The following is a 25,361-nucleotide window of genomic DNA, read 5'->3' as shown; positions in this document are numbered from 1 at the left end:
GGGTAACCAAATATACACAGAAACACGAGACTGAGTGGTGGTGAGGCCGATTGCTCACACAAGGTGAACTCCCTGTATGTATAAGTGACCATTTATATGTTTATGTAAAGTATGTAGGTATGTCAGCTTGTGAATCGAAGCATGGCGAGTGGTCACACAGCGATGATGAGCGATGAGTGTAGCTGTGTGGCCGCCATACTTCTGGGTTAAAGTTGACGCTAAAGTTTAAGGGTGCAATGACACGAATGCCAATAATCAAACAAATAGTGATAAGCATAAATGATGTAAACACATACATACATATGTATCTATTTGAGTAAGTGAAGGATGTAGTGCACACAGGAAATAACCTGCTGCACCAACACACCAGCTATTCTCAACTCATTTCGTCCAAAATAGAGCAGCTAGTAAGCTAGTCGCAGGATATGTTATTTTTATATGAGATTTTTATTTGTTCAACCTGCTGTGCTGCGCTGCCGTAAGGTATACTACTACGGCCACACTACGCTGTCACATCAATGAACTTCACCGCCGCGCTCGGATGGCACTACGCTCATTTGTGTGATAGTATGTACGTATATATGTACATCCTACATATGTATATTCGGATGTGTTTGTTTGCAGGCAAGTGAGTGTCAGCGTGAGTGGATTTGCTGATTGGTATACTTGAATAGTAGTCAAACATTGAAGTTGATGTTGAATAGAGTGCTCAAGTGAGCGGAAAAAATGCCATAGAAAAAGAAGTGGAAAATTGTGAAAAAGGTGAGTGTGCGTGCGACACACATTCCTCTGTTTGATTTTTTCCTCTTCTTTTTTTGCTTTTTTTTTTCTTCTTTCGGCCTGATCTTTTGCCACCATTTTGCCATTTCTTTGCGCTCACTTTCCACAAAATGAAGTGTTAGCTGTGATGCTTGATGATGATGATGTGCCTCTTCGATGACGATGACAATGACGACGACAGCAACAATGTTGCCGCCGAAATGGTATTAGTGTGCGGCAACAACAATGCACACCTCATTGTCGTGCCACTTGTTTGCCACTCAAAAGTGTGTTTTTCGAAAATTGCTGCGCATTTTTTCGTTTGTGCATCATTTCGAGACGCATTTTGCGACAATGAGTGTGCGTGTGTATGTGTGGGAATGTAAAGTACGCATACGTAGTAGTTATTTTTCATTCATTCCTTTTATCACAGTTTTCGGGTTGAAACGGTGCAAAAATAAAACGCATTTGTAGTGCGCGCTGAGTGTTTGTGCGAAATTCGCATTAAAGTAAATTGCTAGACATTTTTGTTTCCTTCCACTATCACGTCGCTTTTGTATTGCCAACAAAAACAAAACCAAAGCAAATAGATACAAAATATGTACACATGTTTATATGCATGTGCGTGTGTTATGTGTGCTCACTATGCTTACTACCCACTGCGACTGTTTATCATGCCGGATTTGTAGCCTTTAGCATTGCACTGCGGGCCACTCCAATCCGCACACACACACCCCCATACATGCACAACTATCATCTTCCTTGCTTCACAATTCACATTCCCCCCTTTTGCAATGTAAGCTTGTTTATTCTGCCATTTGTCGTTCTTCTTTTGCAATTTTATTGTTATGACGCCAACAGCATCAGCACCAATAGCAATGACTTTGTTTCTAACACGTCGCAACTGTTAAGTGTGCGCATACACACATAGCCACCGTCCACCATACAAACACACACGCACACACAAACAAAGAAGCTCGCAAAATATTCACATCTCTCTCACCTCTTATCGTCTTTCTATCGTTTTCGTTGGAAAAAATGAAATTATATTAAGATAAAAAAAGACTTATATTTTATTACATACGAGCCACATCGAGTTGGCTGGACACAATAATCATCATCGACATGCACGGCACACTTTGTTGTTGTAAGTCATTGTCGCCTTGGACAGCATTAATTTAGTTTTATGGCTGTATGAATTTCCAAGAGGAATGACAGAGAAACTCACTCAAATAAATATAGAGATTTACAGACAGGCCAGCAGGGGCAGCACCATTCCCCGAGCACTTGTAGAGTTGCTCAAACGCAAAATATTTATTTTTAGGTGTAACGGGTGGCAGTGGGTATACCACACTTTTTCTCATTGAATCCAAAGAAATGAATAAATAAATAAAAAATCATTGAAATTGCATGTCGTATGGCTTTTATAGGTGTATTCCGTACGTTAACAAAAGTTTTATATTTTAACCGGAAAATTGTATTACCGAAAATTTCTACGCTTTCTTTTCGTTGTACCTTTAACGCATTCGCAACCTTACCAGCAGAGTGAAACATGTTACATGGTCCCATGGTGCCATATGTTCCCTGTCATTTCGCGTATGCGGAGTATTGTACAGATCCATTAGTAAAAACTCTCTTAGCTGACCGCCAAAAAATTCCCACATCTGCGACCAGCTGATTAAGTTTCATAAAAAACCATAACAGGGAGTCTGAAAAATGTCGTAAAAATGTAAATATTTCTCAATAAAAAAAAAAACACAAAAAAAAAACATTATTATAGCTAAACATATGTGTTATTCATTTTCCAAGCCAAAGATAATACTTTTTTTGTGTGAATATTCTATTGTTTTTAAGGGGTTAGGGGTAGTCAGAGGCCCGAAAAAATGATGATTTTCAATCATTTTTTTTTTCTTGTCAATACCTTAATTTTACAAAAATAAAAACATAGCATTAATACATAATGTTTCGACTTGACTTTAGCAAAATTTCCAAAAAAAAAAAAAATAAATAATAGTTCTAAAAGTTATCGCTGTCTGTGTGGAGCCCGTCTCTTCACAAATCCCTTGCGGTGATCATCACAAGTCCTTGGAGATTCATCTAAAATCAATCGGAAAAGAGAAATTAGTTTTATTAATAGAGAATCTTGTGCCCGATCCTCTCAAAATTAACAATATGGCGCCCTCAGGAAATATTTTTCAGATTTTCGAGAAAAAAACCGACAATTAATTGTTAAAAAAAACGAAATTTTTGAAAAAAAAAGGCACGAGCTTTTTATGTTTTTCAAAAGCAGTATACATTTTATTGGAATCTACGAAGCGGTTTTTAAGTTACAGTGATCACCAATTCAAAAAACATACATAGTTTTGAGAAAACCGCCTTTGTTAATTATTGAATAACTCGAAAAGTATTTGTCGGATTCACTTCAAATTTTTACTCTATATTTTAAGAAATTATACTTTAAGAAAATGCAAAAAAAAGATCCAAGCTTTTGAACTACCTCTAACCCCTTAATGTTACCGTAGAAGTTGTAATTTGGCATACTTAAGCAAAAATACTAAGCACTCACATTATTACACACATAGGAGTGCCTAGGTTTGCCTAGGTAAATAGGAAGAAGAAGAGTGCTTTTGCTTGTATTTCTGTACAATAGTCATGAGCTGGTTCGAGTTGAATTTGAGAAGAATATTCGGCCCTATACGATTACGGTGGTGTGGACACATTTTAAGCAAACCCTGAAAAAGCAAGAAGAAGAGACCAGCCAAAGAGACGATGGTTGCAAGATGTAGAAGATGATATACGAAAGATGAAAATTGCACAATATAGAGCGAAAACGGACTGTCGAGAAGAATTGTGGGGTATTGTGGAGGAGGTAATGGTTCACCCCGGACTGTAATGCCAAGATGATGATGATGAATGATGAAAGTACTCATTTCATTTCAAAATGGCTTTATTATGTAGGGACTGCTTTATTGGACGTTTTGAGTCAGTTTTTTCTAGAGCGCCAGAGCTGGTTGCTTATGAACACTTTTAGTGACACAATCAGCGAACTCATTGCCTTTAATTCCACAGTGACCTAGTATCCACATCAATTTAATTTTATTTGTTTGCTTGATAAGCTAATCTCGAACGCAAGTAAATAAAACGCTGTTATTGATGAAATTTCTTACGGCATCGATGGCAGATTGACTGCCGGTACAGAAGCCAGCAAAATTTGCGAGTATGGAACTTCAAATGCAGCGGAAAGCATTGACAGATGCCTTTAATTCTTGGGAAATCAATGACACTTTGTAAGGAAAATTTCTGGCAGTTAAAATATATAATTTTACAAGTTTTAAATTTCAAATTTGTTAAGCATTTTTTATTGAAGAAATCAGCATTGACGCGCGAGCTTGAAGTGCTTAAAGAGTGCAGCTCAGGTGTTACGAGGATGTCGCCAATTAATGAGATTCGTAAACTGGCTTCGGTGAAAAGATTTTTTGCATTGACTTCAAGTAAATTTCTTAAGAATGCAACGAAAACATTTCTATTAATTTCTGTTTTCAGGACAACTAGCAAGTTCAGCACTCAGACAACATTAAGGGGTTTCATACGTCCAGCAGCGCCAAAAATGCGCTAAAAGAAAAACTGTTTTTAGAAGAGATAAAAATAGAAATAAATATGAAACAAGTTTATAAATTGGTTACCAGTACTTAAACTTTGCAAAAAAATTTATTTAATTTTTTTTTATAATACAAAAACTTGTATATAAAAAATCACGTGACCCAAAGTACAATGAAAAAAAGGTGCTCCACGGTCTTTTTTTTATAATACAAAACTGTGCATATAAAAAAACACTTGACCCAAAATACAATGAAAAAAAATTGTTGCATCATTTCTCCTTCCAATTTACGGCATTTAAAAAAAAATTATGTTTATAAATTTTTTTAATAAAAATATCAAAATAGAGAAAACAGTATTTAAAAAAAAAAACGCACCAAAAAATATTAAAAACTGTATGAGCCATCATGTAGACCGTGCCGGAAAAAGTAGATTCAGGAAAACGAGTTTAAACTTTCATGTGCAAATGAAGGACAGCCACCTGTGCGCATCAAACTCTAGTCGAGCAGTTACATTTCCTACCACTACTTTGTATCTATGGGGGAATTTATACATTCGACTTCGACAGATATACGCCTAAAACTATAAAGAATAATAATATGTAAAAAAACAAAATCGATTTTTGAAAACTCTGGATGTATGTAACACCTTAAGTCCATTGTACTGCACTCGGGTTCCCTTTTTAATTTTCTTTAAATCTACCCGACCTCCGATGAAATCTGAGTAGTTCTTGTGGTGCCAATTTTAAATTTGTTACTGCTTTGTAAAAAAAGAAGTGATTACTGCTTCTGAATTTCATTTTGACGCTTTTCGGTGACAACCAAAACACGTCGCAACAAATTCGTTCAAAATTCCACTAAATAGCGCGACAAAAGAAGTCAAAGTGCCAGGCAACGCACATATTTCAAATTTAGCACTTAGCCTTTCGAACTGAGTGATGTATTTTTCGTAGAATCTATGAAAATTGTTCGACGATGGATTCGGTGATAAAACTGACTGACTGAAATAGCTAACTTTATCTGCTAACCTTTTTGCCTGGAATAAAAATCATTTGAATGATTACTAAACTTTTTGCCAAATCCTTGTCCATCTTCTATACTTATATACATACATACACACAAAGTAAATGCGAAGCTATACCTTGAAAATTTTCCGCTTCAGTGGCCATCTACCTGCCTAGGTATGTGTATACGAGTATCTGTATGTATGTATATTCCTCACTTGTATTTATGTATTTATTTACTTTTAGCCTATATATGCCATCTGACCTAAGGTGTTATCACACGGGCCACTTGTTGAATTTATAAATTCTGTGTAAACATATTTTATATGTCAAACTTGTTTTGACAGCACACACTATTTTTTGCATTTATGTACATACTTGTATGTGTTCTATATATAGATTGATGTTACTTTTTTGCTTTGCTGCCATTTTGTGGCTTGTGGGCAATCATAAATTGACCCTTTTGCTGCTTTGTAGTAATGGCTTGGCCCATACATGTGTATGCGGGTGAGGATGGGGAGTGAGTGTCTGTGTGTATGTGTGATACTATTTGAAAGATTTGCACAACACTTCACTTTAGTTTCTATATTTCTCCCTTTGTTTCTATATGGCTTCCTCCATCTCGATCTCACTTTGACACTCTTCTGTTAGGTTGTGAAACTTAGTAAAACTTTAGTGTGAAAAACTTTTGCAAAACTATTGAAAAATTTCTGAAGCCATTCGCAAATATTGCAAATGCGTTGGTGAGGAATACTATATAAGCCTTCATAACACGTTCTGCATTATTTTGCTGGCAAGGTTCAACTCCGTTAGGTATATCAAAAGTTATCAACATGTTTATAAATTTTTTATGAAATGTTAGTGCAATAAACAAAGTTGATTTATTATGGATGCGTATATATACATACATACAAACATAGATATAGATATGTGTGCAAAAATTGTACTCATATATAGATATATACGTTTACATGTGTGTGTGAGCGCATAAATTGTGTCGATAAATCAAATGCGTTAGAGACAGTAAATAAATTATGAGAACTGAAATTGCTTGCAACATTGTAATCAATGGGATAACTAAATACCTAAACATACATAAAAATGTACATATACCCGTATGTGTGCATGCTGATGGCAAAGTGTTATTTGTGTTCCTCCACCAAATCAATGTCGATTTCTTATACCAAGGTCGTTTGAAAGGTGTGTGCAAATATAAAAACTACTTACTGGGGTTTGGGGTAAATCATTTTTATTTTTCTTCATATTCGTCTATTTCGTTTCTGCAATCAACTTTCCTACATTTCAAAACAGTTTTACTCTTGGTAGCAATAAAGTTACGCCAATCAGCACTAAGCTCCAGATAAACCGCCTACGCTGTTACAGTCAAGTAATGAGGAGACCAGCGTGAGGCAAGTGTTGCAGATAGAGGTAGTGAAAAGAGGGCCAGACAGACAACCAAAATTCGGGAAGAGCACCATTGAAAACAACATGCAACGTCAGCGAGGAGACGACTCGGCACTGCGTGACCTGGAGACTTCGCACAAGGAAAGCCGGCCCGAAATAGGATGAGGTTAGGTTAAAAAAGAGTTTCTGCAATCACCTCTTCGTTTGAATAAAATCGTTTTCCCGCCAGCCATGTGGAACAAGAAACGAGTTGGAACCCTGGTTGGTTGGTTGTTCGAAATGGTGATTTACCAGTAATCCAATTAGCTCTTCGGCCCCTTTTGGTTGCCACATCCTCGCTATCAACAAGTTATACGGTTACATCTTCTCGACAATATATAGTCTGTGCGATTGAGAAACCTCATAAGATTGTTTACGTATATACCGGCTAGGCCTTTGAGATTTTCAAAAAGTGTTTTGCCAAGGCTTAACATCCTCGCCTTACATAGGGCAGGGCATTCACAGAGGAAGTGGAATATAATTTCATTTTACTTCGGTTGATTACAATTATGGCAGTAAGGGATACTCATTTTGGATGCCTGCTCTTCTATGGATCAGAAGCCGTTTATCATGGCCGTGAGTTTGCAGGCATCCCTTCGTTTCATATTTTTCAATGTTGATGTTTGTTCGTGGTTGTAGATGGGCCATAACGTTTTGCTAACTTTGCATATCGTCTAATCCCTCCATCTAAAGTCCCCGATTCGTAGTTATTTTAAGGATATAGCATTCTTGATTACACCCAGTAGTGTGAATACCGATTCTGCAAGAATGTTACCCATAGAAGGTGGCCCTCTTTCGCATTCTGTTTTTTTTTTTTTAATGTTCCGATGTGCCGGGACCCAGATTAAGGTAACTTTATGGTTTACACTCAAGGTGGTAAGGCTATTTCTGCTTTGCTCTACCAGTTTAGAAAATCTTGTAGTCAAATCCAGTGCCTGAATTGCAGCTTGGCTATCCGAAAGTATAGCGATATTGCCCTTAAAAGAGAAGTCTGCGGTTAGTAGCCTACAAGCTTCCCCAATTGCCAGTACTTCAGCCTGGAAGACGCTGCAAGTATTAGGAAGACGTACCGATTTTTCTATTCTAAGCCCATGAGAATATATACGAGCTCTAACACCACCGTACATTTTTGAACCATCTGTAGACTGTAGTGTCGAAGTTGTTTAGTGGAAGTCCTTTACCCCATTTCTTCCGAGATGGAAAGTGGGTGACAAAATTCCTGTTGAAAGTCACCGTGTGGACAATGTAATCAGTCCTCCCCGAGGTGAACTAAGTTTGCCGCAATAGTAGACTGGCCTGGCCAAATGTTTTCTCTTTCCAGGACCTACTTCTTTTAACCTAAATGCATTCACAATTGCCATCGTTGGAACCGTGTTTCCATTAATTTTGCGATCACCACTACTGAGGCGTGAGCTGTTGCGTTGGTGTGATGGAAAATCAGTTGACTTCCTCGATTTAAACGAAAGCCAAACACAAAGCAATAAACCAATCTGGCTGAAACTTGGTGTGCGTTCATCCGAGAGATAATATTTACTAAACATAACCTCGACACGCGTGCCAGCTCTCTGACTTTGCACGGACTTTTGATATGACCCTCGTAGTACTAATACTGCCATGATAAATGCGTTTTTTCTAAGAAAATTTATCGAAGCTTACACTTCTTGTTGAGAGACATTTTTCTGCATATTTTCATTCTAATGCCCATTCAATCAAATCACTGGCACTGACTACCGAAAGGAACAGATGAATACACATACCTGCGCACACGTACATTTCTATGTATATGAAACGTGTCCATTGTAATCAGATGTTACACACCTGGGCGAGTATTAGATGACAAATATAATGTCCAGTCACATAATATCAATCCCAGCAACATTCAGATAAACTTTGGAAAAATTACGGACAACAAATAACACTGTTACTGCATGTAAAAGTTGTACCCATATCAACTCTACTCTTCCACTTATATACATACATACATATTTTTATATACATAGTATGAACATAAGCACTTACGTAATGCTAAGGAGTATACAGGCTGCCCCCCTACTTCTATGACTTTTATGAACATAAAACCACAGCGAGGGATTTAAATAAAGTGCCCTTAGTCGATCTTAAGAAAAAGCTCCCCAATTTGGCGCATTCTAATTGTAATCCGGCATAGAAAACTATGCGATCGGACAACGGATACTAGCAAAGAGTTAATTTCGTGTGTGCGAACAAAAAAAATGCTTTTAGTAAAATGTCAGTACGGTATATATATATATCGCACCCTAAATACAAAAGGGGCACAACTCAAAATTTTCCACAATCGAGCTTGACTTGTTTACAGTAGCACAGAAAACAAACTATGTGACATATCACGCTGAAATTTGCCATGTAAGCTTATAACAGTCCTACCAAAAAACAAAAAATTTATTTTTGCCATATGTCATCCGCGGACCGTTTTATTGATAACGTCTCGCTCATATTTGAGCACAAGGTACATTTTGAGTTGTGACCCTTTTGTATTTAGGGTGCGATATATACACGTTGGAACAACCACGAATAGGAGGAGGAGCTCGGCCAAACACTCAAAACGAGTGTAAGCGCCAATTATATATAAGTATATTTGTACCTCGCAAAGCGAAGAGTATGGCTGCGGAAACGATGGTAAGACGACGTTGAGGACGACCTCAGAAGCATAGGTGTGACCAACTATCGTAGTCTGGCTATGGACCGAGATGCACGGAGAAGAATTGTGGAGGAAGCTAAGGCTCACAACGAGCTGTGATGTTATGAATGATGATGATATTTATATAACTTTATTGTATGGATGTGAATTGCATGCCAATTGTGATTGTTTGTGCCGTAGTCAACTTAATGCCCTCTACAACAACAACATCAGTTATGTATATTGAGTAAAAGGACTTGATCACATATCAGTTTTTGCCTTAAATATATTTTCTGTAAAATTGGATGATTTATTAAAAGTAAAATCTCCAATGCTGCTTCATAAGGTTATTAACTCTCGTGCGCCCAACTACCTTATCGAACAAATTCCATTCACGAGTTCGGCCCGATCACTTACAGTTGCTTTTTATCTGAACGTCAGTTCTTCGTTTTTACTCTTCGTCTTTGGAACACTCTGCTACAGAAAATCAAAACCATACGAAGTATTATACCAGGGCCAACCGTGGATCAGCGGTTGCCCCACAGGGACCAGAGCCAATAATCGGAATCAGTTCCGCAGGAATCCTGACTTGGATCAGCGATTATGTATGTAATTTACATAAAGAGCGATGATCCGGTCTAGAACGCCGCAGAACTTCAAAGTGTTTTATAACAAGTCCGAACAGAAAACTGTCAAACTCTCTAATAAAACTTGAAAGGACAGACGTTCGGTTGATGATCGGTATTATTACAGGGCACCAACATACGACCACCATTGGAATCTTTGAGGATCCGATTTGCCTGACTTGCTTGGAGGAGGCTGATAACATGGAGCACTTTCTCTGTGAGCGTCCTGCATGTGCTAGAGCAAGGCTTCGAATTTTGGGTTCCGCTGTCGTGAGAATGAGTAATATTCGTTCTCTAAAACTGGAGGATATTTGCCAAAGAATCTAGAAAGTTCTCACAGGACCTTTGTACCTTTCTTACAACTGATACTTTTCTCCTTTCCTCCATCTAACCTCTTTCCAGAGCTCTAAATACAATGGGCTTTTCAGCCTGAATCTCTTGGTGCTCCTTCGCTAGACCTATTCAACTTGCGGCTCGCTTGCTACATACGGTTCTTAGAAGGATTATTTGTGGCTTTTGATAAATGCACCCGAGATACCTTTTCATTTTGGTGCAATTATATTGTTACGAATTTGTCACGGTTTTATCCAAATAAAATGTCTCACAATAATTCCTCTGAGATCGATCACAGGATTACTAAATATAAGTCACAAACTAATTGCAATACAAGTTGCTGGCTGGGGAAAGATAAAATAATATCTGACTTCTCACAGTGTTTTCAAAAGCATAAAATAAAGTATTTTGTCATATTCATAGAATAAAAAAAAGAAAAAACTCAACGAGTATATAAAAGGTTAGAAGGAATATTAAGAGAATTCCAAAATAGTTTTCAAGACATGAAATATTGTAAATCGTCTCCTGATTTCTTTCTGAACTCATCTGGAGAATTAGAGTTAATAGAGACCCAATAAGTTCAAGCTTTGCAATTTAAATATAAGCCGACGTCGACTACTGAATTTTGGAAAGTTGTACCAGAATCGTAATAGTCTGAATTCAAAAAAGGCTGCTTGTTGAATTATTTAAATAATCGGAGCAACGCTCGCAAATGAATCATTTTATTCCACTTTCAAATTCGTTCAATCCAAATACAGATCAGTATTAACTAACCAGCATCTCAAAAGATTACTGAGAAGTGCGGCCAGCAATTATTAACCACATTTTAAAGAAGTATCCGGAGAAGTCAAATAAATGCATCTAATTTTTAATATTTAAATTTTAATACTTTTATTTATATATTACGTATTTAATTGCGGCTCCCGAAAAATTTGAAAATTGGAAAAATGACTATCTAGGACTTATACTATGAATTACGCTCCTAAATTATTTTGCACACTACGTTCTTCTCCCCCTACTTCCACTTTTTTGCAGCCTATCAGTTCCCTTTGCCAAATCGTTTTCCCTAAAACATCTCTATTTTTAATGCTATTTTTAAGCTTTTAGAATTATGCTCAAACATTGTAAAATGAATTATGGTTGTGTGTATGATTAATAAATAATTAAAAATAAAAAACATCTGCTGCTCTGGTAACTTCACCTTATATAGATTCGCCTTGTAAACCTATTTTGGAAATTACAATTTTGTGCATAAATTTAAATCTAATATAATCTCCATCGAACAAATGCAACCCTGTATACACAAATGTCTGTTGTTTATTATTACCGTTGTTAGTTGAGTTATTGCTATTGTTAGTTGCTGTTGTTAGTTAGTGGCAAAGTTTTGCATACAAATATCTTTTCACATAGAGTCGTATGCAATTTTAATGAAGTGAACAACCATAAAACAACTCCAACTTGATACTCAGAAAATAAACAACAACAACAAGAACAACAACAATAATAATAAAAACCAACAACTCCATGAGTACATCTGACAACTTTTTGTATAAAAAACCCAGGCGTAGTCAGCGCATCCATATACGGGTACGAGTGGACCACATTTCAGCCTAGGCCCGCACAAGCTACTTAAGCTACTGCATAGTTGTAAAATAAACCTCCTACTACAGCCTTCCACATGCAATATTTTATACTCCCACTAAATAATATTTTTTTTTTTGCATTTCTATCCACTCACACATAGGAATAGGTACCTGTGGCTGTATGTGATGTGTGTTTTTATTACTTTTATTACCTTTGTCTGAACTTCAACTTTTACCATTTCTGTGTTCTCGATCGTTCGTTCGTTCGGTCGCTCATTGCAGGTGGATGGTGAGGAGAATATAGCGCTTAGTTTGAACTTTTTGCGATTACCCTGTCCGGCGCAGTACATCAAGGTACGTGACGGACCGTCGCTCTCATCAACGCTGCTCATTGAATTGAACGGTGGAAGTAATTTAAATATGCCAACACAAATAGAATCGAGCGGCGCACAATTGTTGCTGGAGTTCTATGCAGGCGAAGCGAGTGATGTAGCAGTGTCCGCCAACAGCAAAACCAACAACAACAGCAGTGGCAATGCACGAGTGGTAGGTGGCGTTGTTGGAGATGTGGTCGGGGCTAACGTAAATGCCGCTTGCACTGGTGGCTTTCTGGCGAATGTCGAGCAAATTGGTGAGTGTGGCAGGCACAAGCTTGTAAAAGTGTATTTGATTTAATTTTTTTTTTTGTGTTTTTTGTTTTTGATTTTCATATGCCAGTCAATTTCATGTTGTTCCGCTTTAGTGTTTTCACGTAAAACGTATTAAACTTACGATATACACACATACATACGTGCATACATATATGCGTACGTACATAAATATGAGTTTATTTGTATGAGTATTTAGGGCATTCGCGCAAACTCTGGTAACTTTTTTATTTTAATTTTATTTTTTCAAAACATACGCCCATTCGAGTTGCTTCAAAGTTTATGATGCTGCGCGGTGCTACCAGATTGGTGATGTAGCAGATTATTTGGAATTTATTATATGTAGTTTGTGAAAGATGTGCGCGATTTTGTGTATTAATGGATTTTGTTGGAAATTTGGAAGCTTTACTCATACAAAATTTACAATCCCTAATTGAATTTTGAACTCTGGAGTTTGACACAATAATAAAAGAACTATGAATTAGAGCCTCCTCAAAGTGCTGTGACGTATAAAGGGTACTGTTATAGGTGTTGAAGTATCGTAAAGTGGAGTAGCAAGCTCGACCACTTAATATACGCGATTCTGTTAAGTGTAATTGAGTATAAAGGGTGTTTTTAGCAGTTGAGGTATCATAAAGGGTGTTATTTTAGGAGGTTCAGTATCATAATTTGGAGTAGCAAACAAAAATACATGATAAATGCGTTTCTTTCAAATGTAATTGGGTATAAAGGGTGTTTTGGCATCATAAAAGGTGTTATTTTAGGAGTTTCAGTATCATAATTTGAAGTAGCAAGCACAAATACTTGATAAATGCGATTATTTTAAATATAATTGGGTATAAAGGGGGTTTTTTAGGAATTAAGGTTACGTAAAGGGTGTTTTTTTAGGAGTTGAGGCATCATAAATTGAAGTAGCAAGCGCAAATACTTGATAAATGCGCCTATTTTAAGTGCAATTATGTATAAAGGGTGTTTTTTAGGAGTTGCAGTATGATAAGTTGAAGTAATAAGGACAAATACTTGATAAAAGCGATTCTTTTAAGTTTAATTGATTATAAGGGATGTCATTATAGGAGTTTCAGTATCATAAACTGCGACAGCAAGCACGAATGCCTAATAAATGTCAATACTTTATGTGCAATTGGGTATAAATTGTGTTTTTTCAGGCTTTGCTGTATTATAAGTGGCTTAGCAAGCACTAATATTTGATAAATGCTATTATTTTATTTGAAATGCGGTATAAAGGGTGTTCTTTTAGGAGTTGATGTGTCATTAATTGAAGCAGCAAACACAAAAATTTCATGAATGCGAATTTTTTGAACCAATCTATAATTTTATGACACTAATGATAGAAAATTATGTTGAATACATGACCATAAAAGGAACATCTCACGCAAGCCATAATGGTGCATCGTTTTTCGACTACTTCACGACTAAGCTAGACAGCTTGTCACTAGCTCGTACGCGTAGATTAATAACCTCAACAATCCCCAGAAAATGTGCAGAGGCGGGAAATGAGTTGATCTTAGGGGTCAGCAAACAGGAATATTTCTGCAGACAGTCTGGTCACCGAAAATTAATTTAATTAACACTTAATTACAGACGTCCGATTATAGGAATGATTTAACTAACCAGAGGTATTTTTTAGCGGTTATACAATAATAAATATATCTAAATTAATATAGAAAATACTCGTATGGTAACTCGAAAACAAGAAAAAAATTATAAAATTTGGGTATTCAAGTTAGATTTGTTTGATTTTTGTTAAGGAATAAAATATAGTTAAAAAACCTAAAAATAGGTTAGGTTAGCTGAAGTGGCTGTCCTTCGATGCACTTAGGCCAGTTACAGGCCGCTTGTGATACCATTGGAACTATCCTATCTTTACTCTACTTGGTTCTCTCTTAACCATTGTGTGGTTTTTAGAAAGCTGGTTTTACCAGCTAGTTTAAGATCCGCAATGTTGTCCAGAAAAGCCGAGACCCAGGAATCTCAACCGTCTTCTGCACAGAGCTATGCACCCACATAGAAGGTGTTCGACTGTCTCTTCCTCTTCTACACCCTGACAGCTTCTATAATAGTCATTGGGTGATGCCTTTAATCTACTGGCATGTCTTTCTATTAGACAGTGCGAGTCTAAGATCCTTCCTACTTAATTTAAGTAGACTATTAGGGCCTCCCAGGAGGATGGATCCATATGTATTATAGAAGTACACGCAATTGGGGAATGTTCCATTCGAGCCACGTTTGTCTATTGATAGCGCAGATGTTCCACTGTTTCCTGTTGGAATTTGCGACATTATTTTTATTTGCAAAATTATGTTACTTCATACAATAATTATAAAAATTGTTAAAATGCTCATCAAACTTTAAATTTTTTCATCTGAATTAAAAAAATTTATACAGCATTTTAACTCTTAGCATAATAAAGTGCAAGTGTGAGTTGCTAAAAAATTCCAGTGATTTTTAATATTTTTTTTTGCGCATTTTTTCTTTACCAAATAGAATTTTGAGGACTTTTTCTATGAAGAAAATACGCAACACTTTAAGGGGGAAAAATTTTAAAAAATCAACGAGAAATTTTCGTTACTTCAAACTTGCTCTTAATTGAACTAAAATTAATGTACAACGAAACTGCGTATCCAATTTTTTATTTATATTTTGATTAAAAATTTATTGATTTTTATGAAAATTTTTCGCATATTTATAAATCTTGTAGAATGTTTAAGGCATGCATTAGGTTTCTATTATAGAGTGGGCTGTATTAAAAAAATGATGATAGCTGAGATAGATACAAAAGAAAATATAAGAAATAAATAGTCAAAACTTCTCCAAATATTCAGGTGCTACATTTTTTTTCGCAGCCTGTGTGTCGTGAGATTTTTCTCACTAAAGATATTCCTATCTAGTGGAAAAACGCTCAACACCTTTTCCATTATCTGATATGTAGACACGTCTGCACTATGTGCTTGCTTAAAATTAGATATTTTCGTATTCTCAACGTTTCTTTAAATTCAAATCTCATTGCGCATTGCTTTGCAAAATTTAAAACTTTTTTTTTGCTTTTTTGTAACTCATTCATGGTTTGCCCACCCGGCTTCAATGACAACCACTATTTGTTCTACGTTTCCTTTTATCATTTGCTCTTGCCAAATTTTTAATAAAATAAGTTTATTTGCAATGCGAATGCGACAAATTTCTATCTGCTTTTCATACTTTTTTTGTTTTTCTGTTATTTGCTTCTCTCCACAGTGTCCTTTCGCTTTCATCCTAATGATGTTGACTTTTGCATATTTTCTACAACTTTACTATATTTGCGTGCCTTTCCACTAACTGACTTTTTTCTTTTTCTTCTCGTCTTTTTCTCGATTCGTTTTTTTCGTTTTGGTGTTTGTATGTTTGCCTTTTTTGCGCTTCCAAGCAGCGCGCAATGACACAACAACTTTGCTGGCCGCAGCAACCAGCAGATTGTCGGCGAAGAGTCGCAGCATTATGCAGAAGCCAAAATTTAGTCGTTCGAAATTTACGTTGGTCCACTTGAGTGCGGTGGTCTTTGCCAGCATCATTATCTTGATCAGCGCCTTGTTAGGTAAGTACCGTAAAAAACCACAAACTGTTAATGGGTGTAGAGAGTGTTTTCAGCATTTTAGGATGGCCAAATAATGCTGGTGAGCGTAGGTAAAGAGGGAGCAAAGTATAAAAATGAGAAATAAAAGGGTTGCGTGTGACCACAAAGAAAGATATATACGCACACACACATGCTGTGAAAGTAATGCTTCTAAATATTTGCTGGTGGGTTTAAATTTACCCAGTGATGAGTGAATAGTTGTGTGGGTAGCTTGCGCACAGTGGGTTGGTCGTATAAAATATTAGGCGAATAAATCATTTGTGAAAAATGTTCTACAAATATTACGCAAAAAGGTTTGTTACAGTAAGGTTACGCTGGCCACCCATCTTTAATTTCAGAATATAGTATAAAAAAAAATGAAAAAATAAAAAAAAAAACAAAAAACAAAAAATTTAATTAAAATTTGAAATTAATTAAAAAAAAATTTAAAATAATATATAACTTTCACGTGGATTTGTGCCTGACTACAACACGGTTGGTCACCGATACGTTGCCTATTGCGAAAACGCAATGATCGTCAAATGATCGAAGAGTTTTTTTCTAATAGGCGATCATTGTTGGCCCTGTTCAGGCAATAATAAAATCGCTACTGTTTTTCCATTGGAATTATACAATTCATTAGTCTTCTGCCAAAATATTATGTATATTTCGGAAAATATTATGATTTACGTGAGCTGAACCGATTTGAAAATAACTCCAAAAAATGTTGTCCTACACTGGGCAGGATCAGGCTACACCACCTTGGTGGTATTGCCGTGCATTCATATAAATTATGGAACAATAAGCACTAGAATGTGTCGCATTTTTTAAAAACCCTTAAATTATGCCTATAGCCTACCTCAGTAGCCTTTGCACAATGTAGTCATAGTGGGCAGTAGTCTAATAAAAAAAAAATATTAATAATAAAAATCTTCTCAGTTCATTTGCGTGCGAGCTGACTGGGCTTCTCTGCGTCATATCGGCTAAGACTCCACGTACTGAATTTCCGATTGAAATGTTAAAATGGGAGAACTATTTTTTTTTAACTGTCTGTAGCACGTGATTGCGTGTATTATTACGTTGAAAGGCTTCGTTCAACAACCATTTATTTGCCTTTCCATAGTGGCACAAAACCTTAGGTCTTTCCGGATCTCATATACATATTTTCCTCAACTAATATTTACAATAAGGTCACAGAAACATGTCCATCATTATACTTTCCCATCGAACATTTGTGAGCTCTAGATCAAAGAAAACTGCCCACTGTGCAGCAGCGTGCACTTTAACTGGGTTACACGAATTTTATAGCTAACTTATTTTCGGTATCTTAGGATTTGCTTTAATACTTCTTAGCTTACAATTTTACCGAGCTGATAGCCAATAAATTCAGAATGGTTTCGCGCTCCTTTGTCAAGCTGACTTAATTTGTGCTGCTGCTGCGTTGAGCGTATTAGCTGGCTATGAAGAAATTTCTGGCTTATTGTACAACTTGATTTGGTTTTTATGGATTTGGGTAACGCTCTAATGGTTTAGGCAGCTATTAGTGGCTTTTCACATCATTTTCAACGAGCTTGAGCATATTTTACAGTATTCCAAGTTAATACCTCAAGACTTAAATGGCAGTTAGTAAATTCCACTTCAGATATTGTAGGTTTTTGTCTCTCTTCCCTGACGTGTTTGTGTCGCAGTCTCTCTTGCACATTTGTACTGTTCAACCTCCACAAAATACATTGAATTCTTATACCGTATTTTTATCGCATCTTTCTTCTCCTTTTTCGAAACACACTTTTAGGCGCGCAATATGTTGTACGTTATCGCAAATACCATTTGGCAGTGGCGCGCCGCCGAGATGAGGGCTCCCGCTTGCACACACCGCGCGCATCAATGAGCTCCTTACATGACCCTCCATCACGCGCCATTTCAACTACAACGCTGCTATCGGAGGTCATCTATTTGGTGAAAATGCGTCCGAAACATCAGTTACGCCATTCCATACTGCGGGAGAGTGTCGATGCGGAGAATTTGGCACACGAAACGGAATTCAATGACCCCGAGGAAGAAGATGCACAAACGACGACACGCATGGTGAAGTGGTAAGTGTATAGAGTGATTGGTGTGCGCAAAAAAAAAAAAAAAAATGAAGTAATAAGACAAATATTATAAATTCTTATCTAACTGTGCGAACATATTTTTCAGCGATGAGGAGCGCGGCAGCAATGCCTCCGTTGTCACTTTGCGCAACGAAATCTCTCAATCAGCTGAGTCCGTGAGTGGTCTCAGTCGTTCGCCCTCACTAGATGAAGCTCTGGGCTCAACCACTGCCGCGGCTGAGACGAGTGGCATTTGTAGTGGCACGCTGACACGCAAAGACAGCAGCAAAGACACCGAGTCGATCATATCCTCGGGCATGAGCTCCATTTGCGCCAGTCCGCCCATCACACACTCGGGCCGCTTCAACCGTTACGGTCCCTCGGGCACGCTGATGCCACATTTATCACAGCGCTTAGATGAAACAACACTTAGCGATCGCGAATCGTTGCGTTCATCATTGCGCGAGTACGTGTCACGTTGTGCGAGCGCATCGTTGACAAATGTGAGTTTATAATATTGAAGGTCGCATAATTGCCGCATATCGGTAACTTACAACTTTTCGCTAAATTTTTTCAATTTTCATATTCCTCTTACAGGGCTGCTACTCGCCCGCCGCCAGCGTAGTGAGCACAGCCACCATACGCACCACCAATCCCAAGGAGAGCAAAGAGAAACAGAATCGCAAAAAGTTGCTGGCACGTCCCGGCTCCGAATTCTCGCTTGGCAACCAGGAAGAACTCGAGCTCGACTACTACGATTACAATGTGATAAATGCTGGCGCCGCACCGGGTTCCTATTTGGGTATGGATCCCGCACAGCTGATCTGGGTGCCACCGCTTGAGGTGATATCCGATCTGTGCGACGAGGAAGATAAAACGCCCGAACCTACGGACGAACCCGACGAGACTGAGCCACTCTACGAGGAGATAAAAATGCCGCGTTACGGTCATTATCTGAGCGCGCGCAGCAACACCGAGTCGAGCGCCAATACCACCAGCAATACGACACCTTCATCCGATGAACTCTCACCTTTAGCCAGTCACGTGCAATCGAAGGCGTCCTCTCCCACAACCGAAATGAATCTGAAAAATAGTCTGTTGCAGCAAACCATACCCACAACTGCTGGCAGTAAGCAACCAACACCATATTTCTCGCGCAAGCAACGCCGTCAAGCAAAACAGCAGTCGAGATCGGCTTCTTCACTACGAAGTGGACGCGATGTTATCATACCTTTACAACACTTAAGCGGCACCAAATCTGTACGTAATGTACGCACATCACCAACAGCGTCGGAGCATATAGATTCGGTGGGTGCAACACCGCGCAGCTCACCTGAAATACCCATAGCATTAGTCAATTCCATAACCGACTCTATGGCTGAGTCCATGACTGGTTCATATGTGGAGAAAGAGACTGTGGTGGAGAAGAAGACTACGCCAGAGTTGAGTGGGGGCCTACTCAGCTTAGACGATATACAATTCGCTGATGAAAGTGAAAGTGATCACGATGCATCCAGCAAGAAGAAGACCAAATACGAGCAACTGAACACGGAAAGTGAGGCAATCAAGCCGCGCATGCGCAACTCATTAGTAGTGGCAAAACTGAAGCGTATAAGCGCCGACAGTGCAATATTGGAGAAACGAGGTCTAGTCAGAGAGCCAAGCTCGTATCGGATCGAAACGAATGTATGAGTAATAAAAAATTGGAATTATAAGTATTTTGTGGTGGCGCATGGGCGCGAACGAGCAGAGCTCACAATGATTTGAAGAGTTACATTACATGCATACATACGATTACTCATAGAAGTAAATAATTGGTAAGCGTAAAGGAAGGAGGGCTAAGATTAGCTGAAAATTGTTCCATTTTACTATAAATTCTAATTGTTTCGTTTTTCTTGTAAATACATATACATATATATGAGAACAGTATTTATTTAATAATAGACGAAACAAGAAATAAATGGATGTGTGTGTGTACTGTACTAAAATAGTGTAAAATGGCGTTTTCTAAGTACTTAAACCGATCGTATTAAATACCTAATGACAAAATGTTTACATATGCATACAGACATATTACAACTAATACATATACATAGCACACATACATACATATGTAGCAGCTATATAGTAGATAGCTATTGAATGTCTGCCAATTTATCGAGATAGAAATGGTACTCAGTGTGGTGGAGGCAAAATATAAGGAAGGTAACGTTTTTTTTTTTAATTTTTCTATATTCATTATAAAAGTCCAAAAAAAAAGTGTATGCATTTTTTGTGAAGATAATTTTTATTTAAAATAATAAACTGCCGCATCGGGTAGAGCTCCCGATTTCCACAGGAAATTAAAAAAATATTTTTTTTTGTTTTTATTAAACAAAAAATTAATTTATAAAATTCGATGTGATTTTTTTTTAATTTTATTTTAAATAAAATTTTTTTTTTAATTTTATTATTTTTTTTATTTTAAAATAAAATTAAAAAAAAAATTTAAAAATATATTGTGCAAAAATGCCCTCAAGCTTAAGATTTTCAAAGTAATTTAGAAAAATAAATCAATTATTGTAATTTTTTTCTAACAACATGTGGCATCTAGCAACAACTTTATTTTTATTTTTGTACTATTTTTTAAATGGCTGTATAAAATTCCACAAACTGGCAGGGTATTCCACTTTTATTTTAATTTTAATTTAACATCAAACTGTACTAACAGATCTTGTCTGTATGTTATTAGGGCAGTTCGAACCAGCTGTACTCGTCTCTCCGTTATTACGACAGCTTCTCCTTAAACAGCTTCATACCTGACTCTTGCTTCGCGCCGATTTTATGTCTAGCAACAATTATGGTAACATAATACTTTTTTTTATATGAGAAATATACTCAATCACAATTCCTTGCCGCAACCGACTAACGAAATCTTGCGACATGCTCGAAAGTGAGCTCAACATTACCGAAACTCCCTGACTTTATATCTGGCCCAGGACTGCCACTTCAGTAGCGTTCTCCAATCATTTATAGGGAATATTTAAACGGTTACAAGCACAACAACAATCTGACCGTATGCACAACAACTACAGTACCTCACATCATACAGGCAGGCTTTTAACGACATTTACCAAATGTAAGGGTATCAACTTTATGAACACAGGCTACTAGAGTTATTGGAATTGAACTAGTACTGCCTCAGCCACCTCCTTAGATGCGCGCTAATCTTGAGCAAATATGTTCTGAATATCGTATCTACTTATTCAGAATTGCCCCGAACATACAAGAATGATAGAGACCAAGGTTTGACCATCCGAAGTAAAATTGTGGAAGTAACTTTGGCTACTAGGTCATAGGGAACTGAACAGTACGGTTGTGCCCACTCATTTCATACGTATTCTTACGCCTTTCCAATCACTCGTTGTTTAGACGGCAAAGAAATAACATGGACAATGATTTTTTCTTATATAATATCATTTTTGAAAACCTCTGTTCTAAACAAAGCGTAGATATAGCAGCACTGTGTTATTTTGTGTATCCTACTACTACTTATTCCTATTGGAAATCCTTCAAGGGACTTCGTCCATTTGCCACCATATACTGACGCTAGACCATTAGCATATTTTTCGAAGAAGTGGAAAGTATTTTATTTGTGGCGTGCACAGACTGCAACCATTGAGCTGGCATAGACGAGTATGCAGATGATATAGGCATTTCTGAATTTGCCAGAATTTTTAGTTCACTGCTAAGAATTAGGTGAGTTATTTATCTACATTTATGGTTTACAAAAATTCGCATTTACAAAGACTTTATTTAATTTGTGAAAGCAGGGAAGCGCGAAAGGTGGCTATCAATCAAATGTTGCATAGTATGATAGAAATGTTGCCTCCACCTACACTACCATTGAAACTTCTTGCTACATTTCCTGAAAACTTAAGAAAACCTAAACAAATCTGTTACAGCCTGTATTTACTAACTTCGTACCTATTTGCCCTCTACGAAAATTAGCTACTAGTTAATAGACACGCACTTAGGTGTAGACTTTTAAGAAAATATCAGCAAAAGAAAAACAAAATAAATTATTAAAAATAAAATGTATAAAAAACACGAAAAAAGATAAAGAAATCATAAAGTAACTAAATATTATATACATAAATATGTATAAGAGCATAAATTATACGATAATGAAATATGAAAATCAAAAAAATTAGCAACTAATATGGAATTTGCTGAATGTGTTTCAAAATTAGCACTAATTGGGTTTTTGTTAAAATTGGAAATACAAAATAGATTATACGCTTAAATTGCATTTAATTGTTTTGGAATTTAAAATAAATTAAATTTTTCTGTAGATGCAAAATTGATTGGCAGCATTCGGAAACATAAAAATACCTATTTCGTTTCGAATTTTTTCGTTTTTTTGCTATTAATGACGTGCATCCTATACAAGGTGGAAAAACATCAATAAGCTCAGCCAAACACCAAATAAAGGGTGTAAGCGCTAATAATATATATACAAGGTGTTGCTACTAATGAGACTGATTTGTGTTTTTTGGTGGTTTTAATGTCAAAGTGAACGGCTGTTTTGTTATTGTTTCGTTTGCTTACTTACTTACTAAAATTTTAACATTCTAACCTACAAATTTCAAAACCACTCACTCTAGTGACTTCACCTTGTATAAATATAAAGGGTTATCAATTTAAAGGTCTAGGATTTTAAATTGAAATGAAACTACAAAAATTTAAATTGATTGGCACTACTTATTATTTTTGTGTAGAACTATTCATGACTTTTATTTTTTAAAGATAATCCCTTGCCCGCAACTGCGATGTACTTCGGTCATCCGTAAACACAAATTTTGAAGGACTCGCTGGAGAACTTCGGTCGGTATCTCATGAATAACTTTAGTAATGTGGCTTCCAATGTACCAATCGAAGCTGGTTTCTCCACAAAGCATTTATATTTTACATACCCGCTCAAATAAAAGTCCAAACGTGTGATATCACACGATCTTGGTGGCCAACCCCCTGAAATGAGGGCTCACCGAAACGAGGACGGGTCAATCCATTTTTTACGCGATGTATGGCAAACAGCGCCGTTTTGTGGGAACCAAATGTTGTGGAGGTCACGGGCTTTAATTTGCAGCATCAACAAGTCGTTTATCATGGTTCGCCATTCATTGTCACATTGGCGCCATCCTCGTCTTTGAAGAAATATGGGCCGATAATACCTCCAGCCCATGAGTCGGGCCAAACGGTTGTTTTCAATTGATGTAGTGGCTATTCTTGAATGGCTTCGGGTTGCTCTTTAGCCCAAAAACGGCAATTTTGCTTATTGACGTAACCATTAAGCCAAAAATGGGCCTCATCGCTGAACACCATAAGTTGGCCTGAGCTCGCGATGAACACTTCGCAGATTGCCGACTTTCATAATACGAATAATGGTATGATTTGTAAACATTATAGAGGCGTAAGTCACGCGTGACCTGTCAAAAAACCCCTATTGGGAACATGACCTCTAATCTGATCAACCTTCTCTGCTCGCTATCTCTAGGCTCTGTTCACTTGGCGAAAAATTTGCAGGTGAAAGCAATAACAAAGGTACAGAGCAAGATGCGTCACATGCGGGTATGATTATAGCTCATAAAACTGGTATAACTCACTATTTTCACTGCTGCCAACTCTCTTTGTAGGGAGTTTCATACAAGGCCGCGTTCATACAAAGAGACTTTTGTTGCTCCAACATTTCGAATACTCTTTTGGTGTTGTTCGCCATGTTCACACACCTTGCAATTATTTGTTTTTAGTCTCCAGCCAACAACAACATTGGGAAGAACAAGAATAGAAAGAGTGCTGACAGAGTACAAGCATCATAAGTAACGAGCTGAAGCAACAAATGTTTACCTGCATGAACGCCGTCTTACTAATACTCATTAAGTGTTTCCAGGCAAATACATTTTTTTGGCAGCTCCTCTCGAGAGCTATCAACTTATGTTTATTTATACCAGTTGCTGCATCTATTCGCAACTTGCTAACGTTTGGCGAAGCGAAGGGGACAATTATAGCATAAATACATGAAATTCGCCTTGACTGTGAAGCACAGCTTCTCTGCGACCCTTCCATTGGCAACAAAAACTAAATATTTCGTGTAAGTTGACTATTTTTTTAAATTTTTGCATATTTTAACTAACATTAAGCAATAGCAAATTAAAAATTTAAATTTTTTGAATATATTTTAAAATTAATAATATCTCAGCTAAAAATGAAATTAGATTTTTTCAAAAATTTTGCGGCCTTGTGATGTTCAGTTTTTAAGCAGAAAGCGCTCCGAGTTTTCATCAAAATTTTCTAGTCAATTTTATTTAATATTTATATTTAAGTTATTTTATTTAAGCTCTGTAAAAATTTGTAATAATAAATAAAAATAAAAAAAAATTAAATAATTCATAATCACTAACTAACTACTATACAAGCATATATACATATATAAGAAAAATTGTTAGCGATATTTTAACAAATAGCGATTTTTTTAAATTAAGTTAACTGTTTTTAGATATTTGCAATATTCGCCATACTTTTTACTCATAATGAGTTGCTTTTAACCGAGTAGAAATCCTATTTATTTTTAGCATTTAAGAATGTAAGTGTATGCGTGTGCTTATTGCGTAATGCATAACAGTTGTAAATAATTTTGACACACATGCATACATACATACATTAATAATATGTAAAATTACTATTAAAAAATAAATACTATTTATTGATGAAATAAATAACCGAAAGAAATTTCATGAGTTTTCTTTTGCTACAGCATGAAGCTGTCAAAAGTATGTTTAAGCTTACCAAAACATACGCGTACACTAATTTGTGAGTGTTTTCTGGTTTTCTTGGTAAGCTTTATTTGCGAGCTTTTTTGATAAAACTCAAGCTTTTAGTACTAATTGTGCAACTAAAGCTTTTCGCAGTAGGTGAGTGCTTTTCTGAAAGCTATGTAGGGAAGAGCTTTTGCATACCATTTTTCTTACTTAAGGTTAC

At 36.7% G+C, this 25,361-nt stretch overlaps 1 protein-coding gene across 1 annotated transcript in view; it reads left to right on the top strand.

The window, feature by feature from the left end:
- The window catches only part of LOC128860053 (uncharacterized), a 130,723-nt gene extending 110,074 nt beyond the window's left edge, over positions 1-20,649 (top strand). Inside the window, exons 6-10 of the mRNA XM_054097281.1 lie at positions 12,283-12,631; positions 16,072-16,236; positions 18,047-18,347; positions 18,451-18,847; positions 18,942-20,649. Coding sequence (XP_053953256.1) covers positions 12,283-12,631; positions 16,072-16,236; positions 18,047-18,347; positions 18,451-18,847; positions 18,942-20,036 — 2,307 coding nt within the window. The 3' untranslated portion in view covers positions 20,037-20,649. The remainder of the gene's footprint in view (positions 1-12,282; positions 12,632-16,071; positions 16,237-18,046; positions 18,348-18,450; positions 18,848-18,941) is intronic.
- Positions 20,650-25,361: the final 4,712 nt, after the last annotated feature.

The sequence above is a fragment of the Anastrepha ludens genome, chromosome 4 (assembly GCF_028408465.1).
Source record: "Anastrepha ludens isolate Willacy chromosome 4, idAnaLude1.1, whole genome shotgun sequence".
Taxonomy (NCBI): domain Eukaryota; kingdom Metazoa; phylum Arthropoda; class Insecta; order Diptera; family Tephritidae; genus Anastrepha; species Anastrepha ludens.
This window is presented reverse-complemented; position numbering and strand designations above follow the sequence as displayed.